A 25,171-nucleotide genomic window follows, 5' to 3' on the forward strand; every position below is an offset into this window, starting at 1 on the left:
GCTGGAAACCTGAACAGGGCAGGAGAGAACAGGAGCTGGGTAAGGTGTTCTCCTGGGCTGTGTCATGATTGGGATTAGCCAACCTCTGTGCTCTTGGTTCCCCTTCCTTTGACTCCTACTGCCAGAGGCCACATTATGCATGAGGGTCTGATACAGTTTTTGCAGCATCTCCTGTTGTCCCAAATTGCAATTATGATTGCAAGTAACTGGAGACTGAGGATGGGCAAGCAAAGCAGAAAAATCTACAGTATTTTGTGCTGATTTACTAAAAAGCTTCAAAATAAGCCTATAAATGGAGCCTGAGGTTTGCTTGCCAGTATCAATGGCTCCTGATCTAAACTACTGTGTGGAACTGAGAGCTTCTTATCACTTAAAATCTTGTAAGGGGGTTCCAGCCTAACATCCTGCAAACATCTGGAGGAAGAGGAATAAGTCTTGGAGACACAACAACTCAACACAATTGATGTCAACTAAATACAATTGATATCAAACCATACAATCACCCCAGGACCATGCCATATGATAACAGTGCAAATAAATAATATTTATTGCTTGGATACATTAAAAAAGCATAAACTAAATGTCATCTATTTGAATAGTTTGTCCACTGCAGATTGCAGAGAATTGAAGCCAATCATATGGTATTCCAGTCTGGCTTTAACAGGCTGAGCCAAGGTAACATTCCTCTCATTTCCCTGAATTAATAGACCTCTTTCACAATAGAGCTGCATCTAACCCCAAAAAAGAGAGCCAAGAGGATGTTATTAGGTGCTAAGTTCCTTTTGTTTGCATCAGTCCAATCATTTTGTAAACATTTTCCTAAACGTACTTGCTGTCACCTCTCCTACAATAAATTTACAAAGAGATTGTAGATTAAATTCGTAGTAAACTATGTTCAAGGGAAACTATTTTTACCAGCTTTGATGGGGGCTCAGGAAAAATTATTTTCCCACATAGTTTTTGATAAACAAATATTAACTGTGTTCTGGACTTTTTCAATACTGGGTCTAAGAAAAGCACAAGAAAAAGTGAAAAGATAATTTTTGAAATAATGCTGGAAACAGGATGTGTTGCCAGATATGCATTAAAGGGAAAATGGATCACAACAGGAAACATTTCCCTGTGAACAGGTTGCTACAATTTTCCCATGTCAAGGATCGACCAAATTCGTCTCAGCGACTGCAAACATTATTCTGGCAACCATTGTATTAATAACATTGTTATTAATACCAGTTACAACTAGGATTGCACAATGCTCAGCACAGTGCTGTAACTCTGAATTCAAATAATAACAGGCAGTATGGACAGAGCTCAAGTGCAGGGTTGTGGAGATTTCTCATGATTTTAACATCAAATATGAGGTAAACCAACTGCAGAACATTATCTTTACTTCCTGCACTAAAATCTCAAAGCAGGTACATTAGCAGGGGATGCATGCAGGGCATTTCCTTGTTATTTACCTATCACAGAGCCATTAAGGAAAAGTGCAACTCCAAAGAGGACACCAATGCAGAGAGCAAGGATGAAAGGCCGCCGGCGGCCCCAGCTCAGCGTGCAGCGGTCACTGGCCGAACCTATGAGCGGAGTGAAGATCAGGCCCAGGATAGGGCTGAGGAACCAGGTGAGGCTGTAGTATTGTTCAGGAAGACCTAAAAGGAAGACAAAAATGATGGAAAGGTTATGTGGTACACACCAAACATCTCACTCTATACATGGAATTTTGTTACAGCATTGAAAAGGGTAAATTGATTTACAGTGAATTCTCTCCCAACTTAAAAACTCATTTAAGATTCTTTAGCAATGGTTAAAAAACAGCTAAGGAAAGCACAGATTGTTTGCCTCTCAAATACCTGGGCAATAAGAAGGTAACAATTGGAGCATTTCTGCTACTGAGTCCTCTATTGATTTGGGGAACATAAAACCAAAGATTTTGGGATGCTTGGAAGCTGCTTGGCTGTCATATACACAGAAAGAATTGAATCCCTGCTCAACAAACTTTTAAGATTCAAAATTGAACATTATAGTGGTGCTGCTTTTATCTACAACCAGCCCCACAAAAGGGTTATTAAAGATTTAATGGATTGAGAGTGAAGGACAGAATTTGAATGCCTTATGAAATGTCCTATTTCTAAGCACAAAAATGTTTACTTACAAAAATGAACTACAGACAATAAAAACAACAATTAGCAATTATACAGCAACTTAGATAAATCCAGTGTTTCCTTGTCCCTACTGTCTTTGCTTTCTTTAAGAACAGAGATGACTGTTCATAGGATCAGATGGGAACAAGTTACAATTTACTACATAGCACTTACAAGAAAGCAACAACTTGCTAGAAATAATTTCTAGAGAAGAGGTCCCAAGCCCGGCTGTGCACATCCCCAGCAGGGAGCAGTGGCCTGCAGATGGCAGACTGGCCACAGCAGCAGCCACGCTGGCTCCTCTGGGACCTGCCTCCCGCTCCTTTGTCAGCACAGGGCAGGTAACACTCCAGCATAACATTAAAAACAAAACAATCTATTTCTTGCAGTCCAACTGATGCCAAGACAGAAAAACTCAGTGTCTTTATCCCAGGAAGGAAAACCATTTATTATCCAACCCGTATTTGGTGAGTGTGAGCAGCATTTGACCTTTGCTGGCGAGATCAACCTGTACCTTGTGCTCCCTGTTCAGCACATTGAGGCATCCATTACCAAGCAGGATTATACCAATCCCTGCCCAAAATAACCTCTGATGCAAATTTGGAAGTCTAATCTGCTGCTGTTTAAAAGTAGCACCAAATCTTGACTAGCAACACTGGCTTCTTCCACGAGACAGATCAGATTTTCCCAAGAGTGTTGTACACTCTCTGGTGATACAGAGATTATATCATGGAAAACAAGCTATTTTTTGGCATAAATAATCAATTTCATCATCAGGATTCAAAATCCAGGTCTGAGGCCAAGGTCTGTGTGATTTGACTCAACTTTGGCTAATGAACAAGTTAACAGTGACAGCTGCCCTGATGAGTCCAGAGTTATTGGAAGGGACCTGCCCCTGCTGAAAGTTCCCAACCTGTGTTTGCCATGACCCTTGTGCCCCAGGGAATGGCATCGTGCTTCAGTCACCTTTCCTTGTCACAGGCAGCTGCAGGCCTGCACTGAGGTCAATACTCCACATCAGTACTTACCATGGAAATGTTGATTCCCTTTGCAAAAGAATTTAGATCTTTAGGAAAGGGCTGTGTTTGTACAGGTGCCACTGTGTTCACATCGTGATTCAAATCACTATCTCCTGCTTAGCTTTTCCTGCTGTTTGGTGATGTCTTGGCTGACATGGAAGTATTAGCTGAGACATAACTCTCTGTGTTGGCATATTAGACCTAAAGCTCTTGTTCAAGAAGCCACAGTGCCTCCAGACTGCAGCATTTATTTGCACCATATCCTCATCAAAGATGCAAGTCAGCAAGCCAGCAATTCAAGCAGAAGTGCAAGGAAAACTTCCATCCCCCTGTGGTTTTAACACTCCCTTTAACTTCACCAGGTTCAACAGCTTCCCAAGTACACAAGCAGGTTCAGGCACCTCATGTTTAACTGGCACCTCATCTGCTCCAAGATGTTGACGCTAATCAGTGCCTGAGCTGGCTTAATGATGGGGAAGAGGAAACATTTAGTTCAAGGCAAGTAAAACTAAAGACTGGGCATGATTCATTTAGGGTGAATGATTCTTCTGCAGGACAGGGAGAAAAGGCAACATATAAATACTCATCCCATTTAGCCTGCAGAGCCATCCTGGGAGCAGCGGTTCAGCACCCAATGTTGCTACTGTGTGAGCCAAAGTCCCTGCAGAGTGTTTCAAACACAGTGAGAAGCTGCAGTTAACCAATGCCATGGATCTTCATTGCAGTGATCACCAACATCTGGAATAACTTGATGGTGTTTCACTGCACGAGGGCTGTGTGCTGAAAGCAGACATTTCTTTTCTGAATTATGTTGTGACTTGTGAGTTATGAGCTGGGACATCTCAATCGAGCTCATCCATCAGTAAACACTTGTGAGATGCTGGGATGGTTTGCAGTAAATCACACAGAGACTTTAAATAAACACAGGGGTGAAGGCTGGCAAGAGCTCTGTCATCAGCCTACCAAGCCTCATCACATCTTATGTGAATAAACAATCAAATAGACACATTTAAGTAAAATGGACACAAAGATTCTCTTTTAGCAATCCAACATCCATTGAGACAAACAATTTGTTTTAATGGAGGCTGTGAGCAGAAACAACAAGGAAACACTGGTGGATCAGAGACAAGCAAGAGAAGTGCAAACCAGGGACACCAGGGGCTGGCACAGCTCACTGTCCCTCTGTCCTTGAGGCCACCACTTTGTCTCCAGGCTGCAATGACACTTCTCTGTGGTGTGTTAACAAAAAAAACAGTTCTGGAAAACTCACGAACCATTTGAAATTACTTCTGCATAGAACTAAAAACTGTTTACAAATATTTCTCCTTCAACTGTAAAACCTGCACATTTCTAAACTGCACAGATAGGTAATTTTTATGCTTTATAGCCACAGCTAACTGTCATAAAAATGTCCTAAAATTGTTACAAAAACATTCAGTACTTGACTTCAAGTACTTTCAAGATCAACTTTGCATGTAATAACTCAAAATCAGATTAAGGTCTGGTTTGATTTTACAGGTCAGTAAAAAGGAAGGAAAAAAGGTTTTTTACCTAACCTTTGATGCATGACTAAAATTAATGAGTTTTATCTTTCCATGTGTGAGTCAGAGGAGAGAGACTGAAATGCTTTCTTGGGAAGAATTTATTTTTATTTACTGCAAAGGGTGATCTTCCTAACATCTAAGTATTATAAATAAAAGCCTAAATCTAAATATTTACAGTGAAAATGGCTTACTTTGCAGAAGACATGAAGCTCAATGATTTCAGAACAGAGCCATGGATGTAGCTTTTATGGAAGGGTAAAAAGGACACTTGAAACACCAAGAACATTATGTTTCAAGACACTTTTTTAGAAAAACCACTTTGATTTTTTTTTTATTGAACTACTCATTAGCAGCCAAAATCTCTATCTTTAGAAAAAGAGGCCACGATAAAAATCTATACAAGAATTAATAACCCCATGCCAAGAAAAATGGAAGAATTTCTAAAAAGCTTTGAGTGCTCCCCCAAGTAAACAGGAAAGGGATAACTTTCAAGTGAAACACGAGCCATTCCCATAGCCTGGGTGATGGCAGGAATCACTGACATGAGCACAACCTGCTTTCTCTCTTGTTGGAGAAGCCATGCCATGGCACTGCTTGCATGAGCTAAATGGCAGGGCCCTGATAAATTGCATTCCAAGAGTAAGCCAGCAGTTTATAAAGTCATGTGTGTTTTACATACAGTTATGCAGAATTCCAAACTGTTACCATTTATTAAGTGATGTGTATGGCTTTACTGTAAGTATGTAAACTGTGAGTTTGTCACATCAGAATGTCTTTGGTTACTCGAGAGGAAAACAACTGAGTGAGGTTAGAGAAGACTCCTGGGGGGAAGCAGGCACACAAGGAACTAAAAGCAGTACAGGGAAAAATTAATCTGCTGTTGGGAGAATTCCCTCCTCAACCTGAGAAATGCACAGACAGAGCAATCACTGTATCAGTGGGCAGGAAAGTGAATTATCCAGAGTTTCGCTTTGTGTTTGCTTTCTAGATGTGAAAGTTGAGATGTGTAATTGATAAACGCAGTCTGCCCAGTGAACCAAAACTCTGAAGAGCTCTAGAGCCCAGAAGTGTCTTCTTTCTCTGTACAGATTTAGGTGTCACCTCTGATGTCTGTGCTCAGCATTGTTGCTGGGAAATCAGACTTTTGTAAAGCTCACAGCCATGTTCTAGCAGGAGTTTTCCAGGAAAGAGCTTTCTGAGGCACTGAGCAGACCTCCACTGCCCCATGAAGTGAGACTTCAAAAGGTACCTCACAGATGCTTTTCCTAAAATTCACCCTTCGTGCTGGCAGAGTCTGCAGGACCTTCATCATTTCAACAGTAGCTTGCTTTAGTACTAGACATTTTTATATAAATGAGAACATTCCAGACAGACAAGGAGAACTCCAACCCTAAAATACTATTCTAGCCTTAAAAGAGTCTGTTCTGGTTTTAGTATATTGAATGTCTGCATACATGATATGCATATTTAGGTTGGCTTGTGTGATTTGGCAGGAGAAGAAAAAAAAAGGCTGAAAATTGAAGTACTTAAAGAAATTGTGTGTGTATGTCTGTGTGTGTGTCTGTGTTAAAACAACAGAAACCCACCCCCTAAGTCTTCCAGAAGTTTTCTGCCTCAAAAGAATGAGCTCCCAAATATGAAACTTTATAGAAGTTCTGTCTGCAAGGGTGTTAGAAAGTTGAGGAAGGTAATTGCATATCCTAATGATTCCTTTCTCTGTATATGTACACTGCCAAACCTACAGAATGGCACCATTTTATGCAATATTTTAAAATGGGAAGACAGTTCAGAAGGCAGCTGAGGCAGGAAAGACAACAATAAGCAGAAATGCAGAGGCAGAGGGAATGTTTTGACACCAAGAAGTTCCTTGTGACGCCCCCATTCAGTGGCAAGGACTCAGCTGGGGGGTGTATTTTAAATAAACTTGGCTGTGGTTACGTGCTGGGCCAGCAGCCCTGCAGCATCCAGGCTCTGACGTGCACAACAGATGCACAGATGCTGGCTTGGACTGGATTTCAAGGCAGCACAGCCATGAGATTGTCATCCATTTGACAGCCTGTCCACAACCTCTTGCAGCCAGAAGTGAAACGTCCCAACTGCTGAGAGCTGCTGTGTCCCCCTCCAACAGGCCACAGCTCAGCTGGGACTGATTTTGTATGGCCAAGAGTGGTTTCATGCAGCACATGCCTTTACCAAAGGCTGCTGAGACACACATGCAGACTCAAAGGCCAAAGCAGCTGCATCCCATTACCAATGTAATGCTGTTCCTTTATTTTTTCTGTAATTTTCCACCTCCACACTTGCCTTGCCGGGTAGCAGCTCTGAGAGCAAACCGCCATCCACCAACTTGGAAAAGCAGCCTGGTGGCCTCACGGGGGAGGAATAATAACTGGAGTTTTATTATTTAGTCTTTTACTGACAGCTAATCTGAGGAAACACCAAGGAGGGAAAAAACATATTGGGTAAACAAGGTTAGTATTTGTGGCTGAATGTGAACTGAATGCGGAGCAGGTCACAAGGCAGACTCAGAAGTCTCATACAAATCAGTGAGAAAAAGCAAAACACAACAACAGCTTCTGTTAGGAGTGACGACTGCCACTGAGACCCTTGTAATATGGCATTTCCCAGCCAGCTACAAACAAACAGGACACTGGCTTCTAGTAAATAAGGGTTTGTTTTTTCCCAGACAAAAAAAGTGCCCAACAATAGTGGGACCAGCACTGCTCACGGTTCACAGGAAATGCTCACTGTGTCACCATCAGTCTAAGGGCTGCGTGAGGTCACGAGTTACATGGAAGAAAGATTAAGTCCCATGCACCAGTTTCTATTCAAAATCTCTTTTTGATAAGTTCTATTGGGGGAAAAATAGTTCTTTATAAGCTTAACAATAAGATCTGATATGGGAATAGGATGCTAAGGTCCTATTTTCATTTGTTAGAAATCATCACCTAGAGACTTGTTTATACACTTTAAATAAACACCATACAAATTTCTCAATGAACACAAGAAGCTGTCGTGCCCTGCAAATGCTTTCTATTCCACAGTTTCATCCTTGTATAAAATACTGCATGCTGCTAAAAATATTTTACATTGATCTGTTTAAAACTACATTGCTTATACAATCTGCTTTGTTTAGACTATTTTTAAGGAGTGCACCAAGCAGAACCAATCCTTGTCAAAAAGCTGTGGAAGAGTTCAAATTCTGGTAACTGTTTTTCATCTTATACATAAAATTATAGGAACCACTGCAAACTGAAGCAGTTTAGCTTTGGAGGATCTATATAAGGAGTAGGAGTTTCAGAAAAATTTCATAAATTGAGCCAAATATGCATTCTCTTATATTTAAAATGAAAACACAGACTTGCCACACATTTATGTCTCCCAGAGAAACTGCAAACAAGCTGCAATGCCTGTTCTGACAACATGAAACTGACCATATATTCTTTGATTCTTGCTGCCTCCCCTCAGATAATAGGATTTTTAATGGAGGGGGACCCTGAGCTGCCAGAGACACCATACCTGAGCCAACATATGTTGAACCAATGCACTGGAATAGGCCTGACTGGTGGTCTGAGCACTACTGAGGTACAGTCAGCCCTTGTACACCGAGTTTTTGCACCCATGAGAAACCACATTCTAACTTCTGGATTGAAACAGGAACTCTGACCAACAGAGAAGGGCCAAAAATAAAAGCACAGAAAGCCCAGTAATTGGTGCTGGTGCCCATTACCATGATCTGAGCAGCAAGAGTACAAGCTTTTAAGAAGGAAATAATTTAAAGTTCTTCTTGAAATCAGAGTCTGGCAGCACATGAGACGAGACAGCCTCTAATTTCCAGGCCTAATGTGACAGAACCTTACATATCTTACAGCTGCTGGGGTGAGAAGAAATGAAGCTTATACAGGACTTCATTTTTAGACTAAAATTTTGCTTTTCATTCAGTGACTCCTGCCCAGCCTGCATAAGGCACTTGCTCAAGCCAAGTGCTTGTTCAGAACCTTGGAAGAAGCAGCAAACAGCACAACACTGGTGACAAACTGACCAATACTTGTGGATCATGGTGCTCAGTTCAGTTGCAGGAGAGCAGGTGGAAGAACTCAGAACAAAACTGTGAGGTTTTTCACTGCAGTTTAGCTTCCTGCATTAAAATGATTGCCCAGCAAGCTGTCAGGCATCTTGATTCACTCAGTGTCTCAGGAACAACCCACTGCATAAACAAGCATCTCAGAGCTGTGCCTTCAATCTTCCCACTGGTAAAATTCACATCCTGAAATTCCTCTTGTGCCTGTGGAATCAGAGCTCTTGTGCTTAGCCTGCAACATTCAGGAGCTGTCAGCACATTATCCCATCTCCCAGGCAGGAGCACGTGTGCCCTGCAAGCCAAACACAAACATCAGCCCCTTGCAAGGAGTCTCTCCTGCCCCTCATCCCCCTCCTGTAAGGTCTTGTCAGCAGGGATGGCTGCACAAGGGCTGGGGAGCCGAGCTCTGAGCTCACTCAGCTGCTGTTACTGCTCTGGAGGATATTCAGGGCTGCCTCCTCTGTGCAAGCAAGGAATTTTTTGTGGGACACAAGACTGGAGGGATAAAGCACAATTTCCCCATTATGGGCACTTAGGAGAGCGATAATCAAGAGAACAAATAATTAATAGGAATATTGCAGAGACATAAAAAACATGGCACTGCAAAAACCTGACATCCAAGGGCAAAAAGCAGAAAATTCTTTCCAAAACTACCAGCAGAAGTCAGCTGCAGCCACTCTGGAATAGTCAGGAAAAACCCAAAGGACCAATGAGGCACTTTGCAGGGAAAGGGCTGGGGCACTGTCTGTCTTCTAGGACAGGAACCTGCTTCCTGCATTGCTGGGATATTCAAACCTTCTACAGCCCATTCAGACCTTTAAAATGCACCCACATTTCTGCTTTAGTCACTCCCCATCATAAGGACAGGATTCAATACAAAATCTGCATCTACACTAGAGGCATAGGAACAAATTATTAATAGGAAAATTAAAATGAAGGTATTAGGTTAGAGATGTAGGAAAACTGTCTGACATTTTCTTAAAACTTGTATTTCAAATATCTGATTCCCTTAGGAGTTGGATGCAAATAAATCAACACTGTAACAGCAGAATTAACTCTCAAAAATTTGGAAACTATTTCATGCCATGTCTGCACCTAGACTGGAGCCATCCATTTTGAAAGACTAGCTAAACTGGTAATAAAAGAAAGCCCTTTCCCTTCAACAGCTTCAGTACAGAAATATTAGTGTGGTGTTTCACACAGAAAGTTCTGGAGGTGTTTTTAAGCTGCAGAAGAGTAATATCTCCTTCTGGCAAGGCTGTTCTGCCTTTTGAAACTCCCTATGCAATAGCTTGCCAGCAGCAACCTTGGTGGGTTAAATAACACTTCTGGAAAATGGAATTAAGGAAATAAGTGACAGGCCTCTTAAAGGATTTCATCATCCAGCTCTCCCATTTTCTGTCTCTGCTCAATTATTGCTTCTCACCCTCCTACAACTGTCCTCCCCTTCTCATATTTGGCAGCTGTGGGAGTCGTCAGTGTTTCATTAAGCTCTGCTGCTGCACGGCTGCTCTGCCAAAGTTGTAGAAAGGTTTATGTGGCTTTCCTGACAATTTCTGGTTTATAACCCAGTTTTATGGTGCTGTGTCAGGAAAGAGAAGCGTATGGTAAGAGAAGTGAGCCAAAGGTATGTGTGGAAGGGGGAGAGGGGAAGCAAAAGCCTGGGAACAGCTGAGGTTTGAGGAATCAGAGAGACAACACATGGGCTGATCTGCAGGCAGGCAAATGTGATTTTCTTTTTAGCATAATCACAAATGCTGTCAAGCATAGCTTTTAAAGTTTCCATTATTTATTTTAAAGTTTCTAATCCTCCTACTAACCTACTTCCACAGGGGTAACCTATGGTAATTCAGGCAGAAGACTGTTTCTAGCTTACTGCCTTTATAACAATCCAGTTTCCTCCTTCCTTATCCAATATTGACACACATATGTCTATTACTTGATTTATTTGGTACTCCTGCTGCTGCAGAGGAGGAGGAATCAAAAGCAATGCATATGACCTGCCCTGCTCAAAGAAAGGTCACAGAATCAACTGCGGTTGTAGATTTTCTTTTTACTGTAGCTAATGAGCAATTCCTACAGGTTCCAGTGAATTATATCCTTATCAAACCCACAGTATTTATTTTTGCCAGGGTACAGTGTAAAGTGACAGCTTTACTTAAGACAGAAGCTGAACCTTTTATGCTCAAATACTGAGAATGCCAAACAAGCTCTCCCCATGCTGCAGCAGGAAAATAAGCTGCAGAGAGAGCAAGGAAACACAACATTGCCAAGGGCTCCCACCTACTGCTGAAGCTGATTCACTCAAGTTTGCCAGATTATCTGTGCTGTCCTTTTTGGCTCTTGGGAAACTTGTTTTTATAACTTTTCTTGCTCTCTCACTTATTAACCAATATTTAGAAATATATCACTTTGACACTAATAAGAAATTTGCATCACAGCATTTAACAAGCTGAAATGGAATATAGATTAAATCTGATGCAACTTCCAGTGTGCTGAACCAGCACTAATAAAAAAAAAATCTTTTTAGCCACCCCCATTGAGCAGTTTTAAGGGTATATCAGAGGTGTTTACATCAAATAAAAAATTGAAAACTTTCTTCAGTATTCCAGAAAAACACAGGTGGTGTTCTGTATCACAGAATCACCCAAAGCTGACTTCACAATGTCAGGGTATTTATCCCCAGCCCGGTTAAGCAAGCTGCAGACACAGGACTCGAAGGTCACACACACATCATCAGCATCCATTTCCCTTCACTGCTAAGTGTCTAAATGTATGCAGGCCCATGGATGAGTGCAGCAGTCAATAAGCTGTTTCAGCACACTGATCCTTCCCTTGCCCTCATGGGATGTAATTGAAAGGCAGCAGCGGCCGTGCTGCCCCACTTGGGCTCGGGCATTACGTAACGCTGCAGCACTTCCCGCTCCTCTGGCTGCAAGATTACACATCAATTACTGTGACATGTGTTGCCTGAAGAGATGCAGCATCCCAGTTTATCCAAAGCTCAATAGGGTTTTTCGTCACTGTTTCTAGAATATTGATAAATTTATAAACACAGGACTTTGGCTTGAATTCCTCAAAACTTCTCAAACCCAAGACACACACAGAAAATCCTTCAGCAACCTGTTCTGGTAATCAACAGTGGAGCTTTTGTTGCAGTGATTAACACATTAATACCCTAGAATGTGACCATCTACTTACGTGGCTGAGTCAAATCCCAACCAAAAACTCGTGTTAACCCCTAACTGTAACTCCAAGGAGAGTCAAACCTCAGCTGTTAACTCTGGGTCTTTAATGCAGACTGAAACAACCCTCCCACCTCCTAAAAAGGTCTGGTCAACAAACAACTTTTCACCTTAAGAACAAGTTTTAAATTAAAATCATACTGGCTTAAGGGAGACCTATTCAATATGAGAATGCCCAGCAGCACCATGAGGCAGCAGTAGGTGCAGCCTGTGCCCTCCTTGCTCTGGTGCTGTTCTGCTCCACAGGGCAAGGAGTCTGTGCCCAGAGGAAGCCTTGAGTGCCATTCCACACTCCTCCACCCCAACCTCAAGGGTAGCTGAAAGCCTGACTGACATAACCAAGCAAGGACAAGATGAAAGCAGGGCTAGGAGATCCCAAATGTTCTGGGACTTGCTCATGGCCAAGACTTTTAAACCACCATTGTAGCAAACACTGGACTAGAAGGCATCACCAAGATATTAATTCCTATCCACTGCAGCAGAACTTTCCCCTGATGTGTCTATTCCACTCCACCAACTCCCAAGCCCTAAGGAATCATAAAGGATCTGGTTCACCCTGCCAAACAAATGACTGGCATATACATAGTCCAGCATGGCATCTGCTCAGTGTATCCAGGAACAGAACTTGAAAAAGGAAGGCAAGCAGACTTGAGGGTAGCCAAAAAAGTATTTTTGTTGTTGAGCGGGCAGCCAGACAGAGTCCGGTCAGCACAATATTTGTGCCCTTGAATTGCAAGCAGCAAAGAAAACAGTTCATTTCCAGCCTCAAGAGTAAAAATGCAAGGAGCCTGTCTCTGCATATTGATAAAAATCATTCTTTCCTTCCCCAGTGTTTAGACTTGACTACATGCTTGGAAGTCACATGAAAACATTGACTTAAGGAGGTGTTTTCTGGCCTGTGTAGCCCTGCCAACACCATCTGAGAACCTTTTTCTTCCTGGGGATTAGTGACCAGACAGTTGATCTTTACATTTCAGCTGGGATCACATTTTCATAGCCCTTTTAAGGGTCAGAAGGTGGTGCAGGCAGCTCCTTCTACAATTACCCTGGTTGACCCAGCAGAAAAAAATGTAATACCTAATAAATGTTATAGCTAGCCAATATACACTTCATATTCCAAAAGCCAATTTCCCTCTCAAATTGCCAGAAAAGAAAAAAGCTGAATTGATCCTACCTACACTCCTTAGCCCATTGACATAATGCAGTCTCAAAGTGCTTTACTTCCCTTTTCAATACTCAAAGCCTCACAAAAAAGCACCATTCTCATGACAGGCTTACAAAAAGTGCATTGTTAATTGTTACCATGCTGAAAAATCAACCTTCTGGACTTTCTAAAAGCTTTTGGACCACAGGTTTGTTTATAACAGGAATAAACACTCTGTCTGGGACCATGTTGGTCATAACTGTGCTACTGGGAAGCTCTACCAGAAAGTCAGCAGAGAGTGGTAACACAGCATCTGCTTTTAAATTATTTGCTATTTTAAAAGTGTTGCTGAATTACATGAATGAATATATGAAGAAACACGCTGATTCTTCTAACTCATTATTCATTGTTTGCTTTAAAAAAAAAACAAACCCAAACAGGCAAATTTTGCAAATAACCTATCCTAATCCCCTAAAGAGAAACTGCATTCCTCTATGCAGTTGCCTTTATTGAGGTTAATTCCTCATGTGGCTACATCAAGCGGAACAGAAATCCTATTAGTGCTTTCCCTGTTTGCTGCAACAAATGAACAGCATGTTGGAGTTTGTAGGCACAGTTTTCCATGCACACTGCTCCAGGAAAAACACTGCACTTCAGCACAGGCTGAACAATCTCTGGATATGAGCATGAGGACTATCAGACAGAGAGTTTTAATCAGCTGAGGATTTTCCCTGCCAAAAAATGTGGGTTTTCTCTGTAGCTATTCATGCCACCAACCACCTGCCTTGTGGTAAAGCATTACAGAAACCCATCCTCTCAGATGAAATTCTGGGGCTGATTAAAGACACTGTTGGTGTTTATGGAACCTGCCTCAAACTTTCAAACTTTCCTAACTTGCATGTTTTGGCTTGAACACTAACTTACATGAAACACGTTCTATACATGTACAGGGGAGATTTAAAGCAGAGCTGCTTTCACATTGAAGTCTGCTAAATTCTGGTTAATAAACCCCTTGATCTTAGTGTTTTGAGCTTGCAGGGCCACAGTACAGGGTTGCTCTCATAGGAAATTTTAGTAACTAGAGCAGAGTCTCAGGCATCACTCCAAATAACTCACTCACTGTGTCCCAGAGAAGTGACTCCCCACCCTCACTCAGCTGTTTAAAAATTATACAATTGCATTTATATGTGAAGGATAATGAGATCCATGGAGTCCCTTTGCACCAAATAACAGGAATTGATAGTCTGGAATAAAATGTAATAATACAAGATGAATATGACTTCTTACTGCAGACCCTTAAATGTGATCTTTACTCACATGTATTATGTTGCCCAATCAGTGAAGCTACACATGGAAAGATAAATTTATCAATAAAACCTGAAGTTAAACAAGCAGAGCACAACAGCACAAACGACAGCAAACTTTTCCTTTCCAAATTATGACAGTTAGACCCTACTGGGGAGAAAGCAAAACAGAACTCTATTCCAACAATTAGACAAGTGTCTTTATATATTATCAAAACCAGTTTTCTTTTATATCACTCTGCATGTGATTTTTTCTTGCCATTTAATCTTACAAAAGAATGGAAAAAGTGATATATATTTTTTAATATATATATATATTATTATATATGTTTATATATATATGTTATTTATATATATATACAAGTTCTACATAAGTTACAGGAGTAGCAACACAGCATTATTCAGTCATCCAACAAAGACCCTAAATAATTTTTAAGATTCAAACAGAAATAATTTGCAAGATTTGGCAATCCTGTCATACCTGACAAAGTTTTACCAAACTCTTCTCCTGAATGTTACAGCTTAAAAACATTTGAAAACTTATTTTAAACACATTTGCCACATCAATAGGGTAGGAATCCACAGTGCAGAAAAATAACCTCTGGCACACACTGACTCTCTCCAGACCGGTGGAGTCCCTGGCACAAAATTTATGACGCATGACTTTGACTACCTCAGAGAAGGGGGAGCACTTGGTGCACTATTGCTTAATTAAATTACAGAGAAAGAACCACCCTCAGCCTTTTAACTGATTACATAATTTTATTTTCTCATGCCAACCTCAGATATTGTGAAGGCTTCCCCATGCACTTCCTGAGCTTCTCCAAAGTTACGCAGTGAGACCGTACTGGGGGGACCCAGGGAGGCACTGAGGAAGGGGCATCAGCCCTGCTGGTCACCACAGGCCCAGCCATGAGCTCTGAGTGTCAGCCAGTTTGGGCTTGAAAACTCTGTTTCTGGCATAACTCTGTTGCTTGTAACAGAAAGGAAAGGGAAGAATTTAAGTGCTCTTTTAATTTCATACAGATGACAAAGTTTTCTGCTGCTTTTATTTAAGGTCAGTATTAAGTAAGCAGTATTTGCTTTGTGTTAGAGGGTAGGTTTAGATTGGATATTAGGAAAAAATTCTACCCTGTGAGGCCCTGGCACAGTTGCCCAGAGAAGCTGTGGCTGCCCCATCCCTGGAAGTGTCCAAGGCCAGGTTGGACAGAGCTCTGAGCACCCTGGTTTATAGTGGAAGGTTCCCTGCCCATGGCAGGAGGATGGAACTGGATGGTTTGAAGGTTCCTTGCAGTCCAAGCCATTCTATGATTCTATTTTACAAAGGCATTAATATCAGGAATACCCAAACTCTTTTTTCTAAAACAGCACATGTAGTACAAAACCATTACAGAGGTGATAAACTGACACCAAAGTCTAGCAACCAGAAATTTATTCCTTTAAACTTTTGCAGAATAATGACTTAAAGGGGGAAAAAAGAGCAAAGCAAACTGCATCTGCTCTTCTTTTCTGCTGCAGCTTGGAGGAAAACAGCAGATCAGATATTTCAGTGATATCCAATTGCTGCACAAATTGTTTAAATTGCAGCTGAGTATGATAAACAATCAGTTTGAAGTCACCTGATGCAGTCCATGTAGGACAGCAGGTATGCCTGTAATGACTCTTCCTTGCCAGAAAATGTCTGGCTTGGTAGGACACTGACTCTGACTTTCCTAATCAGGCAAAGAAAACAAAATGAATACCACAACTGTCTCCACTACAACTAATTAACCCCAGTAAACAATCATTTATCTGAATAACCGAGACACTTTGGTTTAAATTCATGAAGATTCTTCCCTGAGTGCCCAAGTTTAATACTAATTTTAGAATATGTAATTTAATATTTATTTTCCTGCCACCTACATGAACTCTTAAGGGCATGAACTTGATCTTTACTTTCCAGAAGTGTCCAGATATAACATTTGTAAGAGGTATTAAAACACTTCCAGATCAAGAGCTCATTTAAAGCAGGATATTTTTGGAATTTGCAGATAATCCTGGGGAGTGGGGGGGTGGGTAAGCTCAATTCTGATAGACTGAATTATTGAAAGACTATTGTTTACAGAGCAGCACAACTGATAAAAGCAGGAAATTCATGTTTTTATAGAGCCAATACAGAGAACACACAGAAAATGATCAAGATCTGTTTATCCCTTAAGCCAGAAAGAACAGACACTGGGATTCAGGGGAGAATAGAAATTCAAGGTGAAGATAATCTGAGCAGAAGTTATACAAAATTTATGGGCATAATAAAAGCAATTGCACAGCCTCATGATGTGACACCTGCCAGAGACAAAGCTTATACCAAGGACAGAACCAGGCCACTGTAGGGACTGAGCCTTTCTGTTCACCCTGCCCTGTACCAGCACCTCCATGGGGAAGAGCATTCTTGTTCTGGAAGTGTGTTAAGACATTTTTGAGCCAAGTGTGGAAGCTCTCTCCTCACATGGAGCACTCCCAAAAGCCTGGAGAGATGGCACCTAACTTTGCTGTAGAAAACTGTAGCCCAGGAGTCACCATTCCCTAAAAACAGAAGCTCAGATGCAAATTCTTCAGTTTACATGCTCTGTATCTACTACCCTGGAAAAAATTCACCTGGAGGCTTCAACTGAAGAGCACCAAATGTTAACAGAGTTGGGTTCATCTGTTTTTGGAAAAATCTGCATCTGTGCTGCTCTGCAGCCAGCTATTCAAGACTTCAGGGAGAGGAAGATGTTCAAGGAGTTACATGAGCTACAGGAGATTTATCCAAACCAATGCAGACATAATCCATAACATAGATTTTCCCTATTTAGTTAAATGGGCTTGTATTAAATATTATCAAACTGAATCAGTAGCACAAAACATTTCCAATAATTTCTTGCAAAACAGCCTGCAGGAAGTGTATCTGAAACCTCTTCAGCTGTTGTTGGGTGAAAAGAGGATGATTAAATGGGGTCCCAGAGGGGCATCACAACAGACAGACTCCTGCAACAAGCACACAGGAGACTGAGGGGAACTGAGCTCAGGGGGCTGCAGCTCTGACAATCCCATATTAAAACATTACAAGAGTTGGCCTGCTAACAGTCTTTTCATTGCAAAAGTGGCTTTAATCCTATTTCCTTGAAAAGTAAGACTCCTGTTCACTAACAAGTTCTCAGCTATTCCCTTTTTATAACCTCTCAGTCCACATTGAACAGAAACCCACTGAAGTAAACTGTGGGATTGCCAGTTCCAATGCTGGGAATCCAAATCTCAGTTGTGCATCTGCAAGTCTCTGCCACCAAAACCCAATCCAAGAGCTAAAAGGTTTCTTTTTACAGTAAAGAACAGGCAACTCCCTGCTGGAAAACTGCCCTGGTGGCAATTACTCTGTAATAAAGGAGCATGGAAGCACTATCATGTTTCACCTGTTATTGCTATGGCAAAGTTACCTCTTGGTCAGAGCTGAGGGTCAAACTCAAATTCTGAGCAGAAAAATTCATGCAGGTACACTCAAGGCTTCTCCTGAGTTCTTGTTCCAGAGGAGGATGTTTAGACAGAAGTGCAAAGAGATGTTGGGCATGTAGTGGAAAGCAGATTAAGAGGAAGGGCTTAGGCTAAGAAAGACATTGCATAAATGTGTGTTTAAAACCACTCAATTTTAGTGCATTTCCAGGAGGCCAATGTCTGTCCCTACTTCTCTCATCTTTTTCTCACTACTCACAGGAAATCTTAGTAAAAATCCAGGGATCCTGCAGTTCCTTTATTCCCATCTGTGCCCATTTCTACTCTAGAACTGCTCATGAAAGCAGCAGAAAGGCTTGCCTTGAGTCTCACAACAAGGTGGGTCTGGTATGTGTGAGAGGAAAGAATTTCAAGTCAACTTGGTGACCCAGTGATAAGAGAAATATAAAACCCTGTTTACAATAGACTGAAAAAAGAATTTAATGCTATTGGCTGATATGAAAATCTTGTTAAAAAGTTCTTTAATTTAATAAGGTCCCATACCCAGTTCACCACTAAACTTCCAGTTAGTTAGTTAGTTAGTAAGTGAACAGTTCTTATTTTTGTGCTGTACTAGATATTTGAGCAGGAGAAAAGGAATTTGGAAAAGAAGGGGAACAGAGATCTCAAAGTACACATAAGTCAAGACAAACAGTTTAGCCTCTCCTAACCCTTGGCTACTCCAGACAAAAGGCAGACAGCATGCTGGACAGGAAATATCTACAGGTAGGAAGAAGCAGCTACCTAAGGATAGAGACATAAATTTCCTTCTTAGACAGTGATTATTTTTGGAGGCTTCAAGCTCTTCTGACAAATCACAGACTAAAATGTCTATTGCAGCAGGAAAAGAGAGGATTTGAAGAACAGAGGTGACAATGAATTAAAAAAATTGCTTTTAAACCTCCATCCCTTGCTGACAGCATGCATTTTCACACAGTTTGCTTTACCCTGCACTGTGCTGCTTCTATCAGCCCAGTTTTCTGTTCATATTTCTTGTGTCATATACTGGTCACTTGCTCTATCCTCAGACCACACAAACTCTAAAAGTGAAAACTTCTGAGGATTCAAAGAGTGTTCACACAACAGATTTTACTGTGAACACTCTTTATGCTAGGGGGGGAAAAACCCAAACCACATTAACATTCCCACAGCACACAATGAAAAGCTCAAGGAATTATGAAGCTTATTTTAGAAGTAGCTTCTCCAGTGAGCCTTATTCAGCCAAAAAAAAGGAACAAAAAGTTATCTACTGGTAAGTAGCAATAGGAAACATATTTCATGCTATGGGAGAAGCCTGTGAAGGCATTTGCACTTCTCTCTCCTAGAGAGGCTTTTCATCCAAACTCACAGTCTGTAGGACCCTAGAGCCAGCAGGAATCCTCACATTACCCAGCTGAAAATCTGCCATGTGTTATCAGTGGTGCCTCTGAGTGCCAGATTCAGTGTTACTTAAAGAAAAACAGAACATTGATATAAAAAATGCTGTAAAGAACAGCTCTTGCTCCACTGCCAAACTGCATGGCATTTGCCTTCATATGGAAATAAAGCACATGCTCCTAACTGCCCCCAGGATTAAAAATCTTAACAGTTCCACAGCATCTTTCTTTTAAAAGGGCTTTAAAAATATCTTCAGCCCAACCTTCCACAAAGGCTATCTGTGTTCAAAATCTGTGCTGCTATTGCTTCGAGGTCAAAAGATATTTTATGTAAGAGAGTGATACATGATATGAAAGCCTGCTTGCTTGTTAGTTTAAAAAAAGTACAGTAAAATTAGTCTTACACAACCCCTTAGTGGGCATAAAATTAGTCAATAAGTAAAAAAAGATGGGTGGGGAAGTTTTATAGAGCAATTAACATGTGCCTCAGGCACAGTATTTGTAATCTTATACATTCCACCACAGGAGATGTGAATACAAACTTCACAGGATCTTACAGACTAACTGAAGCTAACAAGGCTGAAAAAAAGGATTTAATTGTCTCTTATTCTAGGTTTTCTGGATGCACTGTATATTCAATACTTGCCCTCAGGTTAGGTGTGTTACAGCCCTCTCTTGGGACAGGTCAGCTCTCAAGCCATTAATTCTTCCAAAGAGAAATTGAGATCCTGCAGTTCACTCTCAGCATCAAGTGCAGCCATGCCTGGGAGCAGGGATGCAGCTGGACTGAACAGGAATTTAACTCTGGGAGTAAAAGGCCAGGTTAGAGCAAATCAGTTTCTTCCTGGTAAGACAAGGTAAGGTAGGACACAGCTGAAATGGAAGATGAAGCTTTGCAGAAAGGCAGTTAAAAATACATAACCTTAATGTAACCTCTGGCAGAGATGAGGAATAAACTCAGCTCATGGAGCTGAGCTGAAATAGACTCAGCGCTGCTTTGTGCTGAAGAGCTTCCTCCATCTGCAAGAGCCTTTCCAGCCACTCAGCTCTTTTTCATTTAAATTACAGGCAGCCTCTAACAGCCCATGCAACCCTTTGCTCCCTTCTTCCCCAAGAAATCTTTCAGGTTTTTCGATTCCCTTTGATCTCAGGCTTAGCCTTAGGAAGGCTATCCTCTTCCACAGGAATTGAGTCAGCAACTGATACCTTAATTCCTTTGAAGAAACAGACCTAGAAGCCAATTCATCTGTAACACTTCATGCTTGGTTTCTAAATACATCTCCATAATCTCCCCTCACCTACAAGCATTCTTCTCAGGCAGGTATCAACACTACAATTCAATGGAGAGTCACTACAGCAAACTAAAATAATTCACTCTGGACTATTAAATCTCTTCTGCATAATGAGTTCTCAGCTACCACAGATTTCTCAAAATCAGCAGTTTGAATTATTGCTTAGCACACTTTTTCCATACTGGCAATTGTACATGAACTAGATTTCAAGACCCTTTATGCCCAGTCTGCTGAGCTTTAGGCTGGATGAATTTTGAATGTTAGACAATTTCTTTTTTAATGAGATATTATATATAACTGTTTTAACTGTAAAATAACAGCCCAAACCCCTGAACAGCTTTCCTATGTATATGAAACTAGAACAACTACAGCATTTTGCTGATTTGAAAGAATCTAATGAGAGAAATCATTTCCAAACAAAAATAATCTATGATATTCTGCTGTGTGTAGCTCAGCCTTTCTTTTTAATAAACTCTAATAATTAGCAGTGACATATACAATTTCCAGAAATTCTATTTTTCAGTGGCCTAAAAACAATGCTGATGATCAGGGTTAAGCTAAAAATGACCAACTTCAATATTTAATGGTACACTAGTCAGTGTTTACTACAAGAACCCATTAACTCTCACAGTAAAACAAAGTGATGCTATCACAGAGAGGCACTCAGATATGAAATGCATTAAAAAACCAGCTATTCCTGCAGCATTCCAGACAAACATCCCTAAATTTAAGTGACATTATAAAGGTAAGCAGCACATGTAAACTCATTTTCCTTATGTTTCCCTATGATCTATGTAAATGTACAAAGATACTTTTAAAGAGCACCAGTGCAATATATTTAATTGATGCAGGGGAATGAGGAACAGCTCTGGTGCTGACAGTCACTTCTGGGTCTATTAACTATTCATAAAAAACTCAATAGCATTGAAAGAGCCTTTGAAGCAACAGTAAAGGCTTGACAAAGCTTTTATCATATTAAATATAAAATGTGAAATTCATGTTTACAGCCACCACTACTCATTACTTAGACAGTGAGTTTTTCATGCTGAAAGCAGCAGCCACCCCAAGTCACAAAATACAGATTTTAAATTTTTTTTTCTTCCATAGTTCTAATGAAAAAGGTACAGAGATCTTACCTTTCAGAAGAACTAAAATGGATTTACATCTTGTATTAAAACCAAAATTTCATTTGAATTAAAGTAGAAATAATCTGAAATTGCCAAATTATGCATCTATTAATGGTTTGGAGTGTTTTTAACAGAATAATGTATTGTGATTTCACTGAGTAAGTCTCTTCAAAAAGCAGTTTCTCCAAGTTTACATCACACCAGTCTTTGGTTTCTCCTCCTTTTACTTTTATTCCTGCAACATCCTGTGCAAAATAAATATATCATGTATCCAAATCTTCCATGAACTTATGAACTGGGATGATTTTAGAGACTTAATCCTTAGAAGCCAAGTTTAATGATGGAAGAAAATACACTGTCATTTCTAAACAATAGCAGGGATTTTAATTCCCTCTCACATATAAGCAGCATTAAATGAACCAGATGTTTCAGAAGACAAAGGCCTCATCCTGCTCCTATGGAATTTGCAGTTTCTGTGCAGGGGAAGCAAACAGCAGTGTTAATAATCAAAAATAATATGAATCACTCAGTTTCTCACAATCCTTGGATTCATGAACAAGTAAAACTTAAGTTCTGAAGGTGCTGAAAGCTTATTTTCTAGTAAAATTGAACACTGGCTAGCTAACTGCTAGCTAACAATAAGCTAACTGCTTATTGAACAGGTCCCACAAAGGTTAATGGAGATTTTTAGAGGTTATAACTTCTGCAAGTGTCAACTAATATAATTTCATCTGGACTCTGACTAGAATTCTCATATTTGGCATTTTTTTACATTGTTTGAATTCTCAACAAGTTCACTGCTTCATTTTGAATTCTTAAGCTGCAGATACTAAGAAACCAAAGAGCAAGCTGTAATTAAAAAACCCCATGTAATATATATTTGTAGGCTTGTACTTGTTGCTAGGCTACTAAAGCCCAGCTATGACTACAAGGCTGTCAGAGATTTGGAGTTGCATTTCAGACACAGCAATGTAACATCAATTATAGCAATAAAGACAGTGATTAAAGTCAGAAATTAGAGTTTCTTTCAGTGGGGTGCAGTAACTTGGGTGCTTCAGCACCCTTCCAATTCACAGTATGCATTGAGTCAAGCAGTTTTCACTGGTGCTTTCAAGTTCTCTTGTTAAAATTTCAGAACTTCAAGAAACTTAAACACAATGAGTTCAACCACCACTGAACTGGAAAGGGACCATCCAAGTGACCATCTCCTTCAGCTGATAAAATCTTGTGGGTTACAGAACAAGTAGGACAGGTTGGGCATCTGCCAAATCATAACTACACCTCTGATCCAGGGTACTCAAACTGCAAAGAAAATCAAATACTTGCAAGCAGAAAGTGTGTAACACCATATTAATGTGGCTAAGGTTTTCATGGTCATATCTGATAAGAATATCAGATTATTTCAGAGATCAAAGTTTTCCCAGATACAGAAAAGCACAAGCACACAGTGAAAAGTTTAATTGTTAATATTCAACATGTTCTGTAAAGAGTCCTCTTTTTTTGGATACCCAAAAGGCTTCTTGTTCTTCAGTGTATTGGTTGGGTCACCCCACTTCCCCAGGTGCCAATTCTCAAATATACTTTCTCAAGCCAATTTAATCTCACAGAAACTGATCTTTGCTTTTACCAAAACAAGAAGCAAAGGGAATATTACATCAGTTCAACAGCTATATTGCAACCCCCTCCAGTGAGGAATAAATATAGTTCATGCTGAGGCAGACAGATGTTGAGGTTGATAAAGGTAAACAGAGCCATGTAAGAGGTAATTAACAAAGAGGCCAGATAAGTCACCCGTGAATAACTTAACCCTTCAGTGAATCCAACATTGTTTTTAGCCCTGCTGAGGGCACAGAATCCAAGCAGAAAGATTTCAATTAGCTCCCAAAGCAGTGACATTTGTAACTGCTACCTCCATTTCTGATCTCTGTGGCTTGGAACATCACTGCTGCATCCCCACAGACTTTGACAATGTACAGCTTTGTCGATGTGCAGCTTTTCTAGAAATGGGAGCCCCCTTCTTCCCTTCCCCCAAATCCCAATGTTATTTTGATCACTGGAGTTAGGGAAGGAAGGGAAGAGATATTTTTCAATTATCTGGAGGAAACAGCTAGAAAAGCTCACAAAAGAAATGTAAACTGGAAGACAGGTCAGTAATTAGGAGGATGGTTTATTTACACTGTCTGACCTTACCCTATGGTAAGGTAAAGTCAGCTTAGCCAGCCATACATTTTAATCATCCAAATGCCAGCACAAACAAAGCAAACAAAAACGTACAGGTCACTTACAAAACCAGGGATCTTCCCCATGCAAAGCAGGATGCAAGTTTTTGAGTTTATGGCAGACAGTTATTGAATCAATGCTGCCAGTACAAGGGACTGAAGTCTCTAAATCTCAATTTACCCAGAAGGTAAAACCTCAGAACAATTTATGAGCATTACAAACATTCCTAGATGAAGCTGCATGTGTTTTATTTAGCAAGTCAGGTTGATCAGAAAAGCTCTTTTTTTGGAGCTTTTAGAATCTGTTTTAACTATGCAAACAACAGATCCATGAAAACCATCTGATGAGCTCTGAAAATTAACATTTTCAGGAAAACATAGAGGCTTCACTCTTCAGCATCTCCCATGGCACTAACTGTACTGATTATTCACTCAAAACAGCTAGCAATTTAAAATGAAAACACATTTTTAACTGCAGTGAGACTGCATGAAAGGACTTGTACATCACATGCTCACAAGATGAATCTAAAATACATTTTTCTCATGTCAAACAAACAAAACCTCCCATGTGATTAACTCAAGATGCTAACCTCAAAATTTTTAAACAATGTTGTAAATAGTATTCATTGAACATTATTATTTTGTTGGTTGAGTGTTTCTGTTTGGCCACAGCTGAACAAGCTGTAAGGCACACCTGCACAGGTAAGCCAAAGCAAACATATAATATACAAATATATAGGCAATTATACAGTGCACACACATGGTTGGTTTACTCCCCACTCAGTCTGGCATTTCCATTCTGTGTCATGTAATATTTTCTAATATATGATTGACCAGTTTCTGTATTTGATAACAGCAGTATCAGATACTCTTCATAATGTAAATAGTTTATTTGAAACCTACTGAAAATACCATGAAATTTAACACTGACTACCCCTATTTTAAAACACACCACTTCCCCCATTATCATCTAAGGCTATTGGTATCAGAGTTTATTCATGTGTATTCACATGCTGTGAACTGCAGATTAATCACACAAAACAAGACTCTCTAGTGGTTAGAAATAAATGCAGGAGTTCACTGGAAAAAACAATTTATCTAACTGTTTAGATATTGTAAAGTATCTGTAACCTGAAGCATTTCTCCATAAATTAAAAAAATACTTCACTGCAATC

The 25,171-nt window shown here is 40.3% G+C and overlaps 1 protein-coding gene across 4 annotated transcripts in view; it reads right to left on the reverse strand.

The window, feature by feature from the left end:
* SLC45A4 (solute carrier family 45 member 4) overlaps nt 1-25,171 on the reverse strand; it is an 85,791-nt gene that overhangs the window by 11,258 nt on the left and 49,362 nt on the right. For all 4 annotated transcript variants that reach the window (XR_012583579.1, XM_005479637.4, XM_005479636.4 and 1 more), the window contains exon 3: nt 1,461-1,649. Coding sequence is in view for 3 of the 4 variants with exons in the window: in XM_005479637.4 (XP_005479694.1) it covers nt 1,461-1,649 (189 nt within the window). In the remaining variant the exon portion in view is untranslated. The remainder of the gene's footprint in view (nt 1-1,460; nt 1,650-25,171) is intronic.

The sequence above is a fragment of the Zonotrichia albicollis genome, chromosome 1 (assembly GCF_047830755.1).
Source record: "Zonotrichia albicollis isolate bZonAlb1 chromosome 1, bZonAlb1.hap1, whole genome shotgun sequence".
Classification (NCBI taxonomy): Eukaryota; Metazoa; Chordata; class Aves; order Passeriformes; family Passerellidae; genus Zonotrichia; species Zonotrichia albicollis.